This window comes from Sminthopsis crassicaudata, chromosome 1 (assembly GCF_048593235.1).
Source record: "Sminthopsis crassicaudata isolate SCR6 chromosome 1, ASM4859323v1, whole genome shotgun sequence".
NCBI classification, from domain to species: domain Eukaryota; kingdom Metazoa; phylum Chordata; class Mammalia; order Dasyuromorphia; family Dasyuridae; genus Sminthopsis; species Sminthopsis crassicaudata.
In genome coordinates, this window is record NC_133617.1 from 591,741,512 (window position 1) to 591,757,102 (window position 15,591).

General features: G+C 33.8%; 1 protein-coding gene across 1 annotated transcript in view; it reads left to right on the forward strand.

Annotated features, from left to right (window-relative positions):
• SREK1IP1 (SREK1 interacting protein 1) overlaps positions 1-5,436 on the forward strand; it is a 54,559-nt gene extending 49,123 nt beyond the window's left edge. The window contains exon 5 of the mRNA XM_074282413.1: positions 3,965-5,436. Coding sequence (XP_074138514.1) covers positions 3,965-4,157 — 193 coding nt within the window. The 3' untranslated portion in view covers positions 4,158-5,436. The remainder of the gene's footprint in view (positions 1-3,964) is intronic.
• Positions 5,437-15,591: the final 10,155 nt, after the last annotated feature.

A 15,591-nucleotide genomic window follows, 5' to 3' on the forward strand; every position in this document is an offset into this window, starting at 1 on the left:
GAAGCTGATTTTAGAAAGACCTGGAAAGATTTACATGAACTCCTGCTGAGTGAAACAAGCAGAACTAGTAATTTATTGTACACAATAACAGCAAGAGTTTATGATGATCAACTGTGACAGACTTGGTTCTTCTCAGTGCTTCAGTGATGCAAGATAATTCCAATAGATTTTGGATAGAAAATGCCATCTGCATCCAGAAAAAGAACTTTGGAGATTGAATGTAAATCAATACTATGTTCACTTCTTTTTTCTGTTTTTCTTTTTTTTTTTTCTCTCCCAGGGTTTTTCCCTTTTGTTGTGATTTTTCTCTCCCAATCTTCATAAAGCAATGATTATTAAAAATAACTTTTTTGAAACAAGAAAAGGTCATTCATCAGAATGGAGTATTAATTACTGTGATTGATTTTACTTAATCTCATTGGCCTCTAAGAAAGCAATCTTTCTTTCTTAATTGCTCAGCATGGTCTCATTCATAGTAGAATAAAAGTCATCTTGTATATATTTTTAAATAGTTTTTGTCATATCTCATACCTTAATCCATTATTTTGGCTGTAGATTTTAACATACTTATAGAGAACATCATGAATTTTGAGAATTATGTTTCTAATGTTTATATTTTTATAAGTCTACAAATCTTGACACTGCAAATTTTTTATAAAAATTTTTCATCACAAAGCTTATATAAAATTAGATCTCAGAATTCTGAAATAGTATATATTAAGACTTTGAGTAATTACTTAATCATCCTCTAAAGTCCTTTCTATCCCTAAATCTATGAGTCTGCTTTTGTACTAACACAAAGAAATGTATTTGCAGAATATCTAACAATGAAATTTTATACTCCTTGGTGAGGGAAGGAGCCAATGAAAGAGGTATTGCAAAGAATGAGTAACTTTTAGTGACTAGTTAAGCTTTTCGAAGTAATGAAGAGGCAGTAATCAAAAGTGAATGGATTAGCATAAGATGGAAAGAAGAGCTGACAGCAAAGGACAAAATCTGGGAGCAATCACAATTCAGAGGCAGAGAAAAGAAGTTGGAGAAGGACATAAAAAGAAGTCAGGCAACAAAAGAACTGAGATAATAGATTGTCAAAAGAGTAGATCATTTCAAAGAGAAGGAGGATGCAAAAATTTAGGAGAATGAAAAGAAATTTTTTTTATTATAGCTTTTTATTTACAAAACATATGCATGGATAATTTTTTCAACATTGACCCTTGCAAAACCTTCTGTTCCAAATTTTCCCCTTCTTCTCCCTACCACTCCCCTAGGTGGCAGGTAGTCCAATACATGTTAAATGTATTTAAATATATATTAAATCCAATATATGTATACATATTTATACAGTTATCTTGCTGCACAAGAAAAATTGGATCTAGAAAAAAAAAACAAACCTGAGAAGGAAAACAAAAATGCAAGCAAACAATAACAGAAAGAGTGAAAATGCTATGTTGTGGTCCACACTCAGTTCCTACAAGCCTCTCTCTGAATATATATGGCTCTCTTCATCACTGAACAGTTGGAACTGGTTTGAATCAACTCATTGTTGAACAGAGCCATGTCCATCAGAATTGATCATCATATAATCTTCTTCTTGTCGTGAAAAATGATCTCCAGGTTCTGCTCATTTCACTCAACATCAGTTCATGTAAGTTTCTCCAGGCCGCTCTGAAATCATCCAGTTGGTCATTTCTTACAGAACAATAATATTCCATAACATTCATATCCCATAATTTATTCAGCCATTCCCCAACTAATGGGCATCCATTCAGTTTCTAGCCACTACAAAAAGGGCTGCTACAAATATTTTTGCACATGTGGGTCCCTTTTCCTTGAAAAGAAATATTATTGGTATTTCTAGGAGTGGTAGAACCACACAGAAGAGTAAAGATATATGGAGAGAAGAGTAGGTAAGTGATGGCAAAAATAATAGTTATAATAGGGAGTAGAGGTAAACCACTGTATAAATTTGTTAGTTGAGGGAAGAAAGGGAATAGAATGATAGCTAAAGAAAACATATAGGTCAAATAAAACCTTTTTGGAGTAGTAGAAACTTGAAAACGTTTGAAGACAGAGAAGAAGGAACCAGTAGAGCACAATTGATGATACGTAGAGAAAAGGGATAAATAAAAGAATAAGGTCCCAGAGGAAAGATGTAAAGGCAAGAGATTGTGATCAACTGTGATCCAAAATTGATATTCTATTGTCCTTTGCATTTTCTTATTATAAAACTAAGTGGTATAAAGAAAGTGAATAACAAAATTCATCTAGAACAGAGTTGGTAAAATCCCACAAAACTCCCCAGTGTAGCAGGAGTGAGATTAAAATGTAATTGGGCAATGTTTAACAAAATAAATAAAAATACAACAAAGATTATAATAATTTGTACTTTTCCTAAGTCAAATGTAGCCAGGAGGGATACTCTAATATTTGATTTTGATACCACTGATCTAGTCATAATTATCTCTAAAAGTGATAAGGAAAAGATCTATCATTCCCCTCCACACACACCCCTAGCCAAAAATTATATATTAATAATGTTTAAATCTAAGAGAAATTCTAGGATATCAAACTTTATACAAATAAAATATCTTGATAGGAACATATGTTAAAGACACAGCAGTATTTTTTCCCACAGGAAAAATTTTTTGTCATTTTCATGTAGGGTTCCAGTTTCTAGATACCACTCAAACCTGAAACCTAGAGGTTTGTCAATCTCTGTTCATCCTAAGCAAGTAAAACAGAGAAAGCCTTGAACTGTTCAGTAGAGAAAAATATTTTTTAAAATATATTCTAGGTTTGTTTTTTTAAATGTATTTTAAGAGTAGTTTTGGGTTTAGAGTTGTTTTTTGTTGACTTATTTACCCAATTGAACTTTTCCAGTTTTTTTCCCAGTTTTGTTATAGTTCGTTAATATATTGATAGATATGGGTGTGGGTGTGTAAATGTATATATGCATGTTATTTTGTCTCTTGTCTCATGTCACTTGAGAGCCAGAGAAATGTAGCATGTTGCACAAATTTATATGTAATTTTGAAAGTTGGTTTTGATGTAATGTTGTGAAGTTTAGGAAACTTGCTCTCCGATTTATGTGATTTCTATGAATTTGAAAATATTGGCAAACAGGAAAAAATACAGCAAAAGGTTACATGGTCTTGTTCCATAAATACAATTCTCACTGGATTATTCTGTAAACTTCTACTTAATTTGTCCACAGATGTGAGAAAGGGAGGGAGGGGAAAGTGGTAATGAGCCACATGCTTATGGAACAAGAAATCCAGCACATAGTTCAGACATGTGGAGGCCAGGGCTAGTGAAATGGTAAATGTCTAAAGCATTGAGACAATTCTCTGACATCATAAGTTGCAGAGAAAGTGCTGAACAGCCTCAGTAAAAGAAAGTTTCCTCCCTCAGGAGTTCTGTAAACAAAATGTATCAGACAATGCTCTGAAGTGCTATATACAGCTCAAACCAGATTAAAGTGTAACTAGGAAATGTTCAACAAAATAAATAAAAATTCAGTTAAATATAGATAACATTAATATATGATTTTCTAAGTGAACATGCATCATAAGGAGCCTTATTTATAGTTTAGGATCCCCTGTTTCTATTTGAGTTTGACTCCACTGCCTTAGACTAGGGAAACCAAGTCCACTCCCATGTCTGTCTCTTAGAAAAATATACTAATTTTTGTAGTGTTTATTTTTGTGCAAACAAATTAGATAAATATATAATGATAAATAAAAATTGCTACTTAAATTGAGCTTTTTAAAGTTTTTATATCATAAGGTTATAGAATGAAAAATGAAAATTACAACTAAATGATTTTCTCATTAGGTTTAAAATATGTTGATAAATTGAAACTGACTTTGTATTTTGTAGTTTTCTCTAAAATAAATAAATATAAATTCTTGTTCAATTTTCTGTCAGCCATTGATTTGATAACCTATATTTTTATTATCCATAGGTCTTATTCATCTAGTTCCACTGAAGAAGACACTTCTAAACAAAAGAAACAGAAAACCCAGAAGAAGGAAAAGAAAAGGGAGAAAAAAAGCAAAACAAAAAAAGGGAAACATCACAAGAAGGAGAAAAAGAAGCGAAAAAAGGAAAAACATTCTTCATCTTCAGATAGTTCAGACTCTTCTAGTAGTAATTAAGATATCCACCCATTCTTCTGACATTTTATGTTTAAGAGATTTGAATTTGCTTCAGTAATTTTGTTTTGTATTAAAATATACCTTTCAGGAAAGCATTCCTCCATGTTTAACACCAAAACCGCTTTTAACCTACCTGAATTATAACGATGAAGTAATTAATAAGGATTATTATAAGGTTTAGGAATCAATCTTGTTAGAGCCATATCTTTTCTTTTCTGTTAACATTGCTTTAGAAATTTATCGTGAAGTATCATCACAATCAACAGAAAAAGAACTATCTATACAATTAGCCTACCTGATTGTGGATGCTATTACCAAATGTCTATTCACCTTCCCAGGGAGCAAATCTAGGAACTAAAAAATTTCCTTCTGAAGTAGATCCCTCCAGACATTCAGCATCTTTCCCCAAACACTGCAAAATCAAGTAGCCTTACGTTCTATTATGTAAGTAATAGTTTAGTATTTTTTTATAGACACAGACTTTTTGAATGATAGACAGAAATAGCATTTCCTTAAATAAATGAAACCTACAGAAAAGTATGAAATGCAAGAGCTTTGTTCTAAGTTTTGCCCTAATGTGAAACAGTTTTTAGTAATTGCCTAGTTCGACTTTTTCTCCCAGCTGTAGTGTTTTCTTATTTCTTTAAAGACCAATCCATTTTGAGCATTTATTCCTAACATTGCTACTGTGCTTAAAATTTTAAAGATAATATTTTTTGATCAGTATTTATAGCAATAACAGCTGTGTTATTTTGTAAATGTGCCACATTGGCCTTAGAACCTTCAGTAAGGTTATTTTTTTTTTTTTGGTCAGATGGAATATAAAATTTTTATTAAGCTTGTTTCTATTAGAGTAGTGCAGGAATTTTTATATTTGAAATTATATATTACATTTTGTGAAATAATTTTTAAATACTTTTGAAACATTTGACATTAATTATTGAGATTTCATAAATAACCAGTTGGAATAGGAGAAGAGACTTGATTTTTCATTTGTCCATAACATTTAGCAGATGCATAAAAGAATTTTAATTAAGTTGTCAGTGAAGAAAGATTTAAGATCTTTACCTTATCATCTGTTTGGAAAATTAAGAGCTACAGAGACTTATAAATAATTTATCCTCATTGGATAGAATCTTCTTACAAATATAAATTATATATTTTAGTATTCTCAACTACAAACTAGACTTAAGTAACCTATCATAGATTTTTTTTTCTTTAATAATGGCCAACATTCTTTATGGTTATGATCAATAAATTAAAGATTTATCAGATTGTATCAGCATTTTTTTTGTCAGTTCTTTTTTTTTTTTTATTAATTTTATAATTATAACTTTTTTTTTGACAGTACATATGCATAGGTAATTTTTTACAACATAATCTCTTGTACTCCCTTCTGTTCCAAATTTTTCCCCTCCTTCCCTCCACCCCCTCCCCTAAATGGCAGTCATTCCCATACATATTAAATATGTTATAGTATATCCTAAGTACAATATTTATGCACAGAACCGAATTTTGTTGTTGTTGCAAAGGAAGAATTAGATTCGGAAGGTAAAAATAACTTGGGGAGAAAAACAAAAAGTGCTAACAGTTTACACTCATTTCCCAGTGTTCCTTTTCTGGGTGTAGCTGATTCTGTCCATCATTGATCAATTGGAATTGGATTAGCTCTTCTCTATGTTGAAAATATCCACTTCCATCAGAATACATCCTCATACAATATCATTGTTGAAGTGTAGAATGATCTCCTGATTCTGCTCATTTCACTCAGCATCAGTGGATGTAAGTCTCTCCAAGCCTCTCTGTATTCCTCCTGTTGGTCATTTCTTACAGAACAATAATATTCTATAACATTCATATACCATAATTTACCCAACCATTCTCCAATTGATGGGCATCCGTTCATTTTCCAATTTCTAGCCACTAGAAAAAGGGCTGCCACAAACATTTTGGCACATATAGATCCCTTTCCCTTCTTTAGTATTTCCTTGGGATATAAGCCCAGTAATAGTACTGCTGGATCAAAGGGATAACTTTTTGGGCATAATTCCAGATTGCTCTCCAGAATGGTTGGATTCTTTCACAACTCCACCAACAATGCATCAGTGTCCCAGTTTTCCCACATTCCCTCGAACATTCATCATTATTTGTTCCTGTCATTTTAGCCAATCTGACAGGTGTGTAGTGGTATCTCAGAGTTGTCTTAATTTGCATTTCTCTGAACAATAGTGATTTGGAACACTCTTTCATATGAGTGGAAATAGTTTCAATTTCATCATCTGAAAAATGTCTCTTCATATCCTTTGACCATTTATCAATTGGAGAATGGCTTGATTTCTTATAAATTAAAGTCAATTCTCTGCATATTTTGGAGATGAGGCCTTTATCAGAACCTTTAACTGTAAAAATGTTTTCCCAATTTGTTCCTTTCCTTTGTTACTATTCTTGTTTGCATTAGTTTTGTTTGTACAAAAGCTTCTTAATTTGATGTAATCAAAATTTTCTATTTTGTGATCAATAATGATCTCTAGTTCTCCTTTGGTCACAAATTCCTTCCTCCTGCACAAATCTGAGAGGTAAACTATCCTATGTTCCTCTAATTTATTTATGATCTCGTTCTTTATGCCTAAATCATGGACCCATTTTGATCTTGTCTTAGTATGTGGGTCCATGCCTAGTTTCTGCCATACTAATTTCCAGTTTTCCCAGCAGGTTTTGTCAAATAATGAATTCTTATCCCAAAAGTTGGGATCTTTGGGTTTGTCAAATACTAGATTGCTATTTTTATTCACTATCTTGCCCTATGAACCTAACCTATTCCACTGATCAACTACTCTATTTCTTAGCCAATACCAAATGGCTGCTTTATAATATAGATCAGGTACAGCTAGGCCACCTTCATTTGATTTTTTTTTTCATTACTTCCCTTGACATTCTCGACCTTTTGTTCTTCTATATGAATTTTGTTGTTATTTTTTCTAGGTCATTAAAATAGTTTCTTGGGAGTCTGATTGGTATAGCACTAAATAAATAGATTAGTTTAGGGAGTATTGTCATCTTGATTATATTCGCTCGGCCTATCCAAGAGCACTTAATGTCTTTCCAATTATTTAAATCTAACGTTATTTTTGTGGCAAGTGTATTGTAATTTTGCTCATATAATTCCTGACTTTCCTTTGGTAGATATATTCCCAAATATTTTATACTATCGACCATTATTTTGAATGGAATTTCTCTTTGTATCTCTTGCTATTGGATTGTGTTGGTAATGTATAAAAATGCTGAGGATTTTGTGGATTTATTTTGTATCCTGCAACTTTGCTAAAGTTCTGAATTATTTCTAATAGCTTTTTAGCAGAGTCTTTGGGGTTCTCTAAGTATACCATCATGTCATCTGCAAAGAATGATAGTTTGATTTCCTCATTACCTACTCTAATTCCTTGAATCTCTTTCTCGGCTCTTATTGCCGAGGCTAGCGTTTCTAGTACAATATTGAATAGTAATGGTGATAGTGGGCAACCTTGTTTCACTCCTGATCTTACTGGGAAAGGTTCCAGTTTATGACCATTACATATGATATTTACTGACAGTTTTAAATATATGCTCCTTATTATGTTAAGGAAAAGTCCATTTATTCCTATACTCTCAAATGTTTTTAGTAGGAATGGATATTGGATTTTGTCAAATGCTTTTTCTGCATCTATTGAGATGATCATATGGTTTTTACTAATTTGGTTATTGATATAATCGATTAAGCTAATAGTTTTCCTAATATTGAAGCAGCCCTGCATTCCTGGTATAAATCCCATTTGGTCATAGTGTATTATATACATAGGATAATACACTAGGGATGATTTTCTGTAGTCTTTTTGCTAATATTTTATTTAAGATTTTAGCATCAATATTCATTAGGGAGATTGGTCTATAATTTTCTTTCTCTGTTTTCAGCCTACCTGGTTTAGGTATCAGTACCCTGTCTGTGTCATAAAAGGAATTTGGTCGGACTCCTTCGATCCCTATTTTTTCAAATAGTTTATATAGCATTGGAGTTAGTTGTTCTTTAAATGTTTGGTAGAATTCACATGTAAATCCATCTGGTCCTGGGGATTTTTTCTTAGGGAATTGGTTAATAGCTTGTTCTATTTCTTTTAATGAAATGGGACTATTTAGATTATTTACTTCTTCCTCTGTTAAATATAGCTCTGGGAAAGCTATATTTTTGAAGGTATTCTTCCATTTCATTTAAGTTATCGAATTTATTGGCATAAAGTTGAGCAAAGTAGCTCCTAACTATTGTTCTAATTTCCTCTTCATTAGTGGTGAGTTCTCCCTTTTCATTTTCAAGACTAACAATTTGCTTTTCCTCTTTCCTTTTTTTAATCAGATTTACTAAGGGTTTGTCTATTCATAAAACCAACTCTTAGTTTTATTAATTAATTCAATAGTTGTTTTTACTTTCAATTTTATTAATCTCATCTTTTATTTTTAGAATTTCAAGTTTTGTGTTTGTCTGGGGGTTTTTAATTTGTTCCTTTTCTAGCATTTTTAGTTGTAAGCCCAATTCATTGACCTTCTTTTTCTCTATTTTATGCAAGTAGGCCTCTAGAGATATAAAACTTCCCCTTATTACTGCTTTGGCTGTATCCCACACATTTTGTTATGATGTCCCATTATTGTCATTTTCTTGGGTGAAGTTATTAATTATGTCTATGATTTACTGTTTTACCCAATCATTCTTTAGTGTAAGATTATTTAGTTTTCAATTATTTTTTGGTCTATTTTCCCCTGGCTTTTTATTAAATTTAATTTTAATTGCATTGTGGTCTGAAAAGGATGCATTTACTATTTCTGACTTATTTCATTTGATTTTAAGGTTTTTAATGTCCTAGTATATGATCAATTTTTGTATAGGTTCCATGAACGGCTGAGAAGAAAATGTACTCCTTTCTGTCTCCATTTAGCTTTCACCAAAGATCTATCATATCAAACTTTTCTAGTATTCTATTTAGCTCTTTGACTTTTTTCTGATTTATTTTGTGGTTTGATTTATCTAATTCTGAGAGTGCAAGGTTGAGATCTCCCACTATTATAGTTTTGCTGTCTATTTCTTTTTGCAGCTCTCTTAATTTCTCTTTTAAGAATTTAGATGCTGCACCACTTGGTGCATATATGTTTAATATTGATACTGCTTCAATATCTATGCTACCCTTTAGCAGGATATAATGCCCTTCCTTATCTAGGTCAATTTTTGTTTTTGCTTGATCTGAGATGAGGATGGCTCCCCCTGCTTTTTTTGGCTTCACCTGAAGCATACTAGATTCTGCTCCACCCTTTTACTTTTATTCTGAATGTATCACCATGTTTCAAGTGTGTTTCCTATAAACAACATATAGTAGGATTCTGGCTTTTTTAATCCAGTCTGCTAACTACTGCTTCTTTATGGAGGAGTTTACCCCATTCACATTTATGGTTAGAATGACTAATTCTATATTGCTTGCCATCCTGTTAACCCCTGCTTATGCTTTTCTCCTTTCCTTCCCTCTTACCCCCCTCCCTAGTATTAAACTTGTGAGTACCACTTGTTTTTTACAGCCTTCCCTTTTTAGTATATCTCCCCTACCTTAAAGTTCCTCCCCCTATTTTACCCCTTTTCCTCACAATTTCTGTATTCCCTTCCTCTTAGCTTACTCCTTCCCTCCCACTTTTCAATGAAATGGAAGAAGTTTCACCATAAATCGAATATGTCAATTGATACACACTATGTTTATCCCCTTCCTTTCTTTCTCTCAGATATAATAGGTTACCTTTGCCTCTTCATGAGATGTAGTACCACCACTTTATCCTTTTTTATGATATAATTTCCTTTCCACCTCTAGTTTCTAGGACAAATTATATATGTGTTCTTTACATATCTTTTTGGCAGAAATATAGTTCTCAAGATTTCTTTTTATCTTTTTAGAAATCTCTTAAGTTCTGTATTTGAAGATCAAGAATAGATGGAATTCATTTATTTCATTAAATATTCATCTTCTTCCCTGGAAAATGATGCTCATTTTTGCTGGGTAAATTATTCTTGGCTGCATACCAAATTCCTTAGCCTTTCAGAATGTCATATTCCAGGCCCTTCATTCCTTTAATGTGGACACTTCTAGATCCTGAGTTATCCTTCTTGTGGCTCCTCCATATCTGAATTGCTTTTTTCTAGCAGCTTCTAATATTTTTTCCTTCATCTAATGGTTTTTGAACTTCGCCAGTATATTTCTTGGTGTTTTGATTTTAGGGTTCCTTTTTTAGGTGATTGATGAATTTTTTCAATGTCTATTTTACCCTCTGTTTCCAAAATGTCTGGGCAGTTCTCTTTGATAATTTCCTGGAAAATAGTGTCCAGGCTCCTTTTTTCCTCACATTTTTCAGGGAGTCCAATTATTCTCAAATTTTCTCTCCTGGATCTGTTTTCCAGGTCTGTTGTCTTCCCAATAAGGTACTTGACATTCTTTTCAATTGTTTCGTTTTTCTGGTTTTGCTTGACTACTTCTTGGTTTCTCCTTGAGTCATTCATTTCTACTTGTTCGAGCCTAATTTTCAATGATGTATTTTCTTCACTCACTTTTTTTATATCTTTTTGTAATTGTCCAATTGAGTTTTTATCTTCTGTGGAATTTTTTTTCCATTTCATCAATTTTGTTTTTTAGAGAGCTGTTTTTTTTTTTTTTTTTTTTTTTTTTTTTTTTTTTTTTTTCCAGCTCACTAATTTTATTTCTCAATGATTTGATCTCTTTATCCACTCTGGATGACTTCTCCAGGCTCTCTTGCCAAGCTTCCCTTTCCTTCTCCCATTTCTCTTCTAGCTCTCTTATGAGAGCCTTTTTGATTTCCTCTATGAAAGTCTTATGTATTGAGGAGCAGATCATATCCCTGTTAGGGGAGTCTTCTGGAGACAGTCTGCTTTTAGTCTCCTCAGTATTTGAAGTCTGCTCTCTCTCCATACAGAAACTGTCAATGGTTAGAGCCCTTTTATATTTTTTGTTCATTTTGTCAGATCGGGAATTGAAGAAAACAAATTGACAAGAGAGACAATTGGTCTGTTTCTGGGGGTGGGGATGGGGCTCGATGGTGTTAATGGGCTTCCTCTACAGACTGCGGGAGATAGCAGCGAGGCACTAACAGGACATCAATGGCTGCGCTCTGAGAATGCGCTGAGTCACTCTGGGTGGGGTTGGGGGTGGCCAGGTTCAGAGAGACACTAGCTTTCCGGGGTTTTATTCTTCACCTCCGGTGTTTACACCTTCTCTGCTGCTCCTGGTTTGCTGCCATGTCGGAATATCCACACTGGGGTAAAGGTCGTTAATCAGAAACTGAAGAGATCGCACTTCCCCCCACCCCCCTCCTAGCTGTGTAAGCTGCCTGTCTTGCTCTCCCTGCCTGCCCTCAGTCTGCGCCCAGTCTGTTCATCCCCTCCCCCGAGCAAACACAGACCTTCTCTGGTGAATTTCAAGGATGTTTTCTGTTGGTGATTATTTGTGGGTTTCTTTTCCAATCAAGCATTAATTCTGAGGCTTGTCATGAAGTAAGAACTGAGAGAAAATGTGGAGCTCAAGCAGCCTCCACGCCCCCATCTTGGCCCGGAAGCATATCAGCATTTGAAATATAAAATTATTGACCTATTGTCCACTAGCCTTATATCCTGAGTACACAAACAATACTTCCTGGAGCCTCAGTTGAGAGAAGTGATTTCAGATATATTCATTCCGTGATACTGGAGTGAAGGGATCTGTGTTTGGGCATCTGACTGTGCCCTTTTTCTTCACATTGCCTGAGACAGAAGTGACTTTGGACCTTTCTTAATCTTTTTATTTTTAAAGATGTTTTTACCCAAGTCCATATCCTGAATTTCTTCCAGTTTAGTAGCCATGGAAACAGGTACCTTCAGCTGCTCCTAGTTTACCTCGACAGTGACAATTCTGCAGTTGTCAATTCAAGTCAGTTTGTTGTGAAACTTTCATTCCTCTGAAGTAGTCATTCCCAATAACACCCAGTAAGAGATTTGTTTTTTTAAATAGTTTAGATGGTTCCTAGAAAAGACTGGCCAAAATGGCAAAGTAAATTGGAAGCATTACAGAGCAATTTCCTTCTACAATCACTCCACAAACACCTAGAAAATTCAGGCTAAAGCCTGATTGGAAAATCTGAGGAAACATCATAGTAAATCTTATGTTCGGGTTGAAGGACAGGAGGCTATGGCATTAAGATAGGATCTAGCTGGGAGTGCATTGATGGAGAAGTGGAGGAAATGAAAAGGGACTTAGGACTCTTCAGAGTGGTCCCAAGCATGGTTCAGCACTGTAAGTGAGGACTCTGACCCTGGGAATGGAGTAAGATTTCAGACCCAGTCCCCACCCCAAGCTGACGGGTAGAGTAGAAAAATCAGTAGAGGCTGCTCAGACTTAAAAGGGGCCTGCAGTTTTGTTGCTCTGAACTGAACTAGCTGATGGTGATTATGTTTAGTAGTAGTCTGCTGAAGCTGTAACTAAGGGCAAACCCACTGTTGTGTTACCCAGTCTCAGGCAGACCCTTGTTAAGCTCTGTCAGATGAGCAGCAGTCAGGGTACTATCATTTTGGAAACGCAAAAACTGACAGATCTCAGCCTGAGCTGCCCATGAGCCCCTTGTAAAAGCAGCAACAAGACCCAAGAGAATACAAAACCAAATAACTCCCAAAAATTCCCTCCAAAAGATTATGGAACTTTCACCCTAATACAAAATTCATTTTGGGAAGTAAGATTAGAACAATAAAGAGCAAAAAAAGACAATGACTCCAAAGGAAGTATAAGCAAAACCTCAAAGAAAAATAGTTTGTGCAATTAGATCAATTAGGATTCCCAAAAGAAATACTGCATCAAATAAAAGATTTTAAATGATTTTTATAAGTGAAATGAAGATAAAAGAACTGGGAAAGAAAACCTTTAAATGAATAATTTGGAAAGAGAATTAACACCTTAAAATAAAAATTGGAAAAGTCTGACCTGAGCAAAATATTCTTTAAAAATAAGGAGGCACTAAATAGAAATTAATGACTCCATAAAGCAATAGATATTAACAAAGGCAAAAGATTGGGGGAAAATATATATCTTGGTTTCAAAAACAAGGACAGAGATCATTTAAAAAGCATTTGGACTATCTCAAAGCCATGGAAGTATTTCAAGAAATCATGAGACAAAAAAATAGATCTTTTAGAAACAGAGGGCAAAAAAAAGAATTCTAGAATCACCTCTTATAAGAAACCCTAAAATGGGGGGGCAGCTAGGTGGCGCAGTGGATAGAGCACCAGCCTTGAATTCAGGAGGACAGGAGTTCAAATCTGGTCTCAGACACTTAACACTTCCTAGCGTGTGACCCTGGGCAAGTCACTTAACCCCAGCCTCAGGGGAGGAAAAAAAAAAAAAAAAAGAAACCCTAAAATGGGGGGCAGCTAGGTGGCACAGTGGATAGAGCACCAGCCCTGAATTCAGGAGGACCTGAGTTCAAATCTGGTCTCAGACACTTAACACTTCCTAGCTGTGTGACCCTGGGCAAGTCACTTAACCCCAGCCTCAGGAAAAAAAAAAAAAAAAAGAAACCCTAAAATAACTGACACAAGCACCAGAATGAAAGAATTCAAGGCACCATAATTTAGTTGACAATTTAGTGGCCATCATTATGTAAAGGAGCAGAGAGTTGGGGATATGGTATTCCAAAAGACAAATTATATAGCATTAGAATCAAAAATAATTTACCCAGAAAAACTAACTATAATCACATAAGGAAATGGAGAGGATCAGGAACAGACCTTTAATGAAATAGAATAGTCCCAGCCATTTCCAGTGAAAATACTAGAGATTTGTACAAACTTTGAAATCTAAACCTAGGAGTCAAGAAGCACAATACATAACAAATAAGCAATCATAGGGAGACTTAACAAGGAGAAAATGTTTGAATTCTAATAAGAGGAGATGATATATACCTGATATCAAGGTTCATAGAAGGAATCAAATAAGACAAAGACCCTGGAAGCCGTTTTATTTTTGATGTTTATAAAAGAAGAAAGGGAGGGGAGAAGAAAAGGAATACACTAAGAAAGTAGATAGCGAATAGTGTAGAGAAACTATCTCATGTAATCAGTGGGTGCAAGTAGAAGATAAAAAGTTTATTCAAGGAAGAAAAAGTAGGAGTGGGTGACACATGAAAGTCACATTAATCTAAACTTGTCAAAGTAGGGAAGACTACACCAACAGTTGGGTGCAAAATATAGTTAACTAGACAGGTGGAAGAGGGTAAATTCTGGGAGTTAAAGAGAAAGAAATGTGCATGACTTTTTCCTTCTACTATTGTTTGAAATTTCTAAAATTGTGACTTGCATACAAACTGCTTTATATAAAAGTATGGACTCATCACCTTGAATTTCCGGAATGGTTGCTATTTGTATGAGTGATCTTACAGTAAATTATTGACACAATTCCTAAGTCTTGGGCTTCATAAATTTTATTTATTATATCGATATGTAGTCTCTTTACCTGGTTTCAGGTATAAATTCTGATTAATTTTCTTCTGTAGTGAGCCTATAACTTACTTTAGGAATTGAATACCCATTCAACAGCAATAAAAATGTCATTTTCATTTCTACTTTTACCAATTTATTATAATAGAAAATGAACAAATATTATTCTTCTGCAGTATGGTGTGGCAGAAAATGCATTGGAATGAGTTCCAAGAGACCTAGGTTCTTATATTAACTAGCTGTCTGACTTAGAGCAAATCATTTCATCTCACTTGTCCTCAGTTTCCTTATCAGTAAAGTTTTAGGTGGTTGGAGTTTGAAGTCTTTTCTCTCTCTTACACATTAATTCATTTAAGAAAATATAAGTAAAATTTTTATGCTATATTTCACAAAAGCTAATACCACTTAGTAATAACAAAAAAAAAAATTCTGAATTTAAATAAATATGACTTTTACCAAAATAGCATTTTATCCAATAAATTGATATTTTAGTGCTCAACTGTAGCCATTTTACAAATGTGCACAAATACATAAGCATACAGACAAATTCACCTTTATCTAGATTAAAAAGGGAGACATAGGTCTTTTAAAGGGGGAACACATCAAGATTAACTTTTAAGGTCCCATCACATAGAAATTCCACGATCTCAGTTCTTTTTGTGAATCTAATAGCTTCAAGAACTGGAAATGAAAAAACAAGTACATGTTAATTAATACAACAAATGCAACCCATAAGTCTTTGTAAAAAAAAAAAATTACATCATTTAACAACAACAACAAAAAATAAAGATATATTGTAGGAATTTTTCTTCAATCACAACAAATTTGATTCCAATTTAAAAGGAGAAATTGCTCTAACCAGATAACATATAGGATGTATATCATATCAAATGATATTTG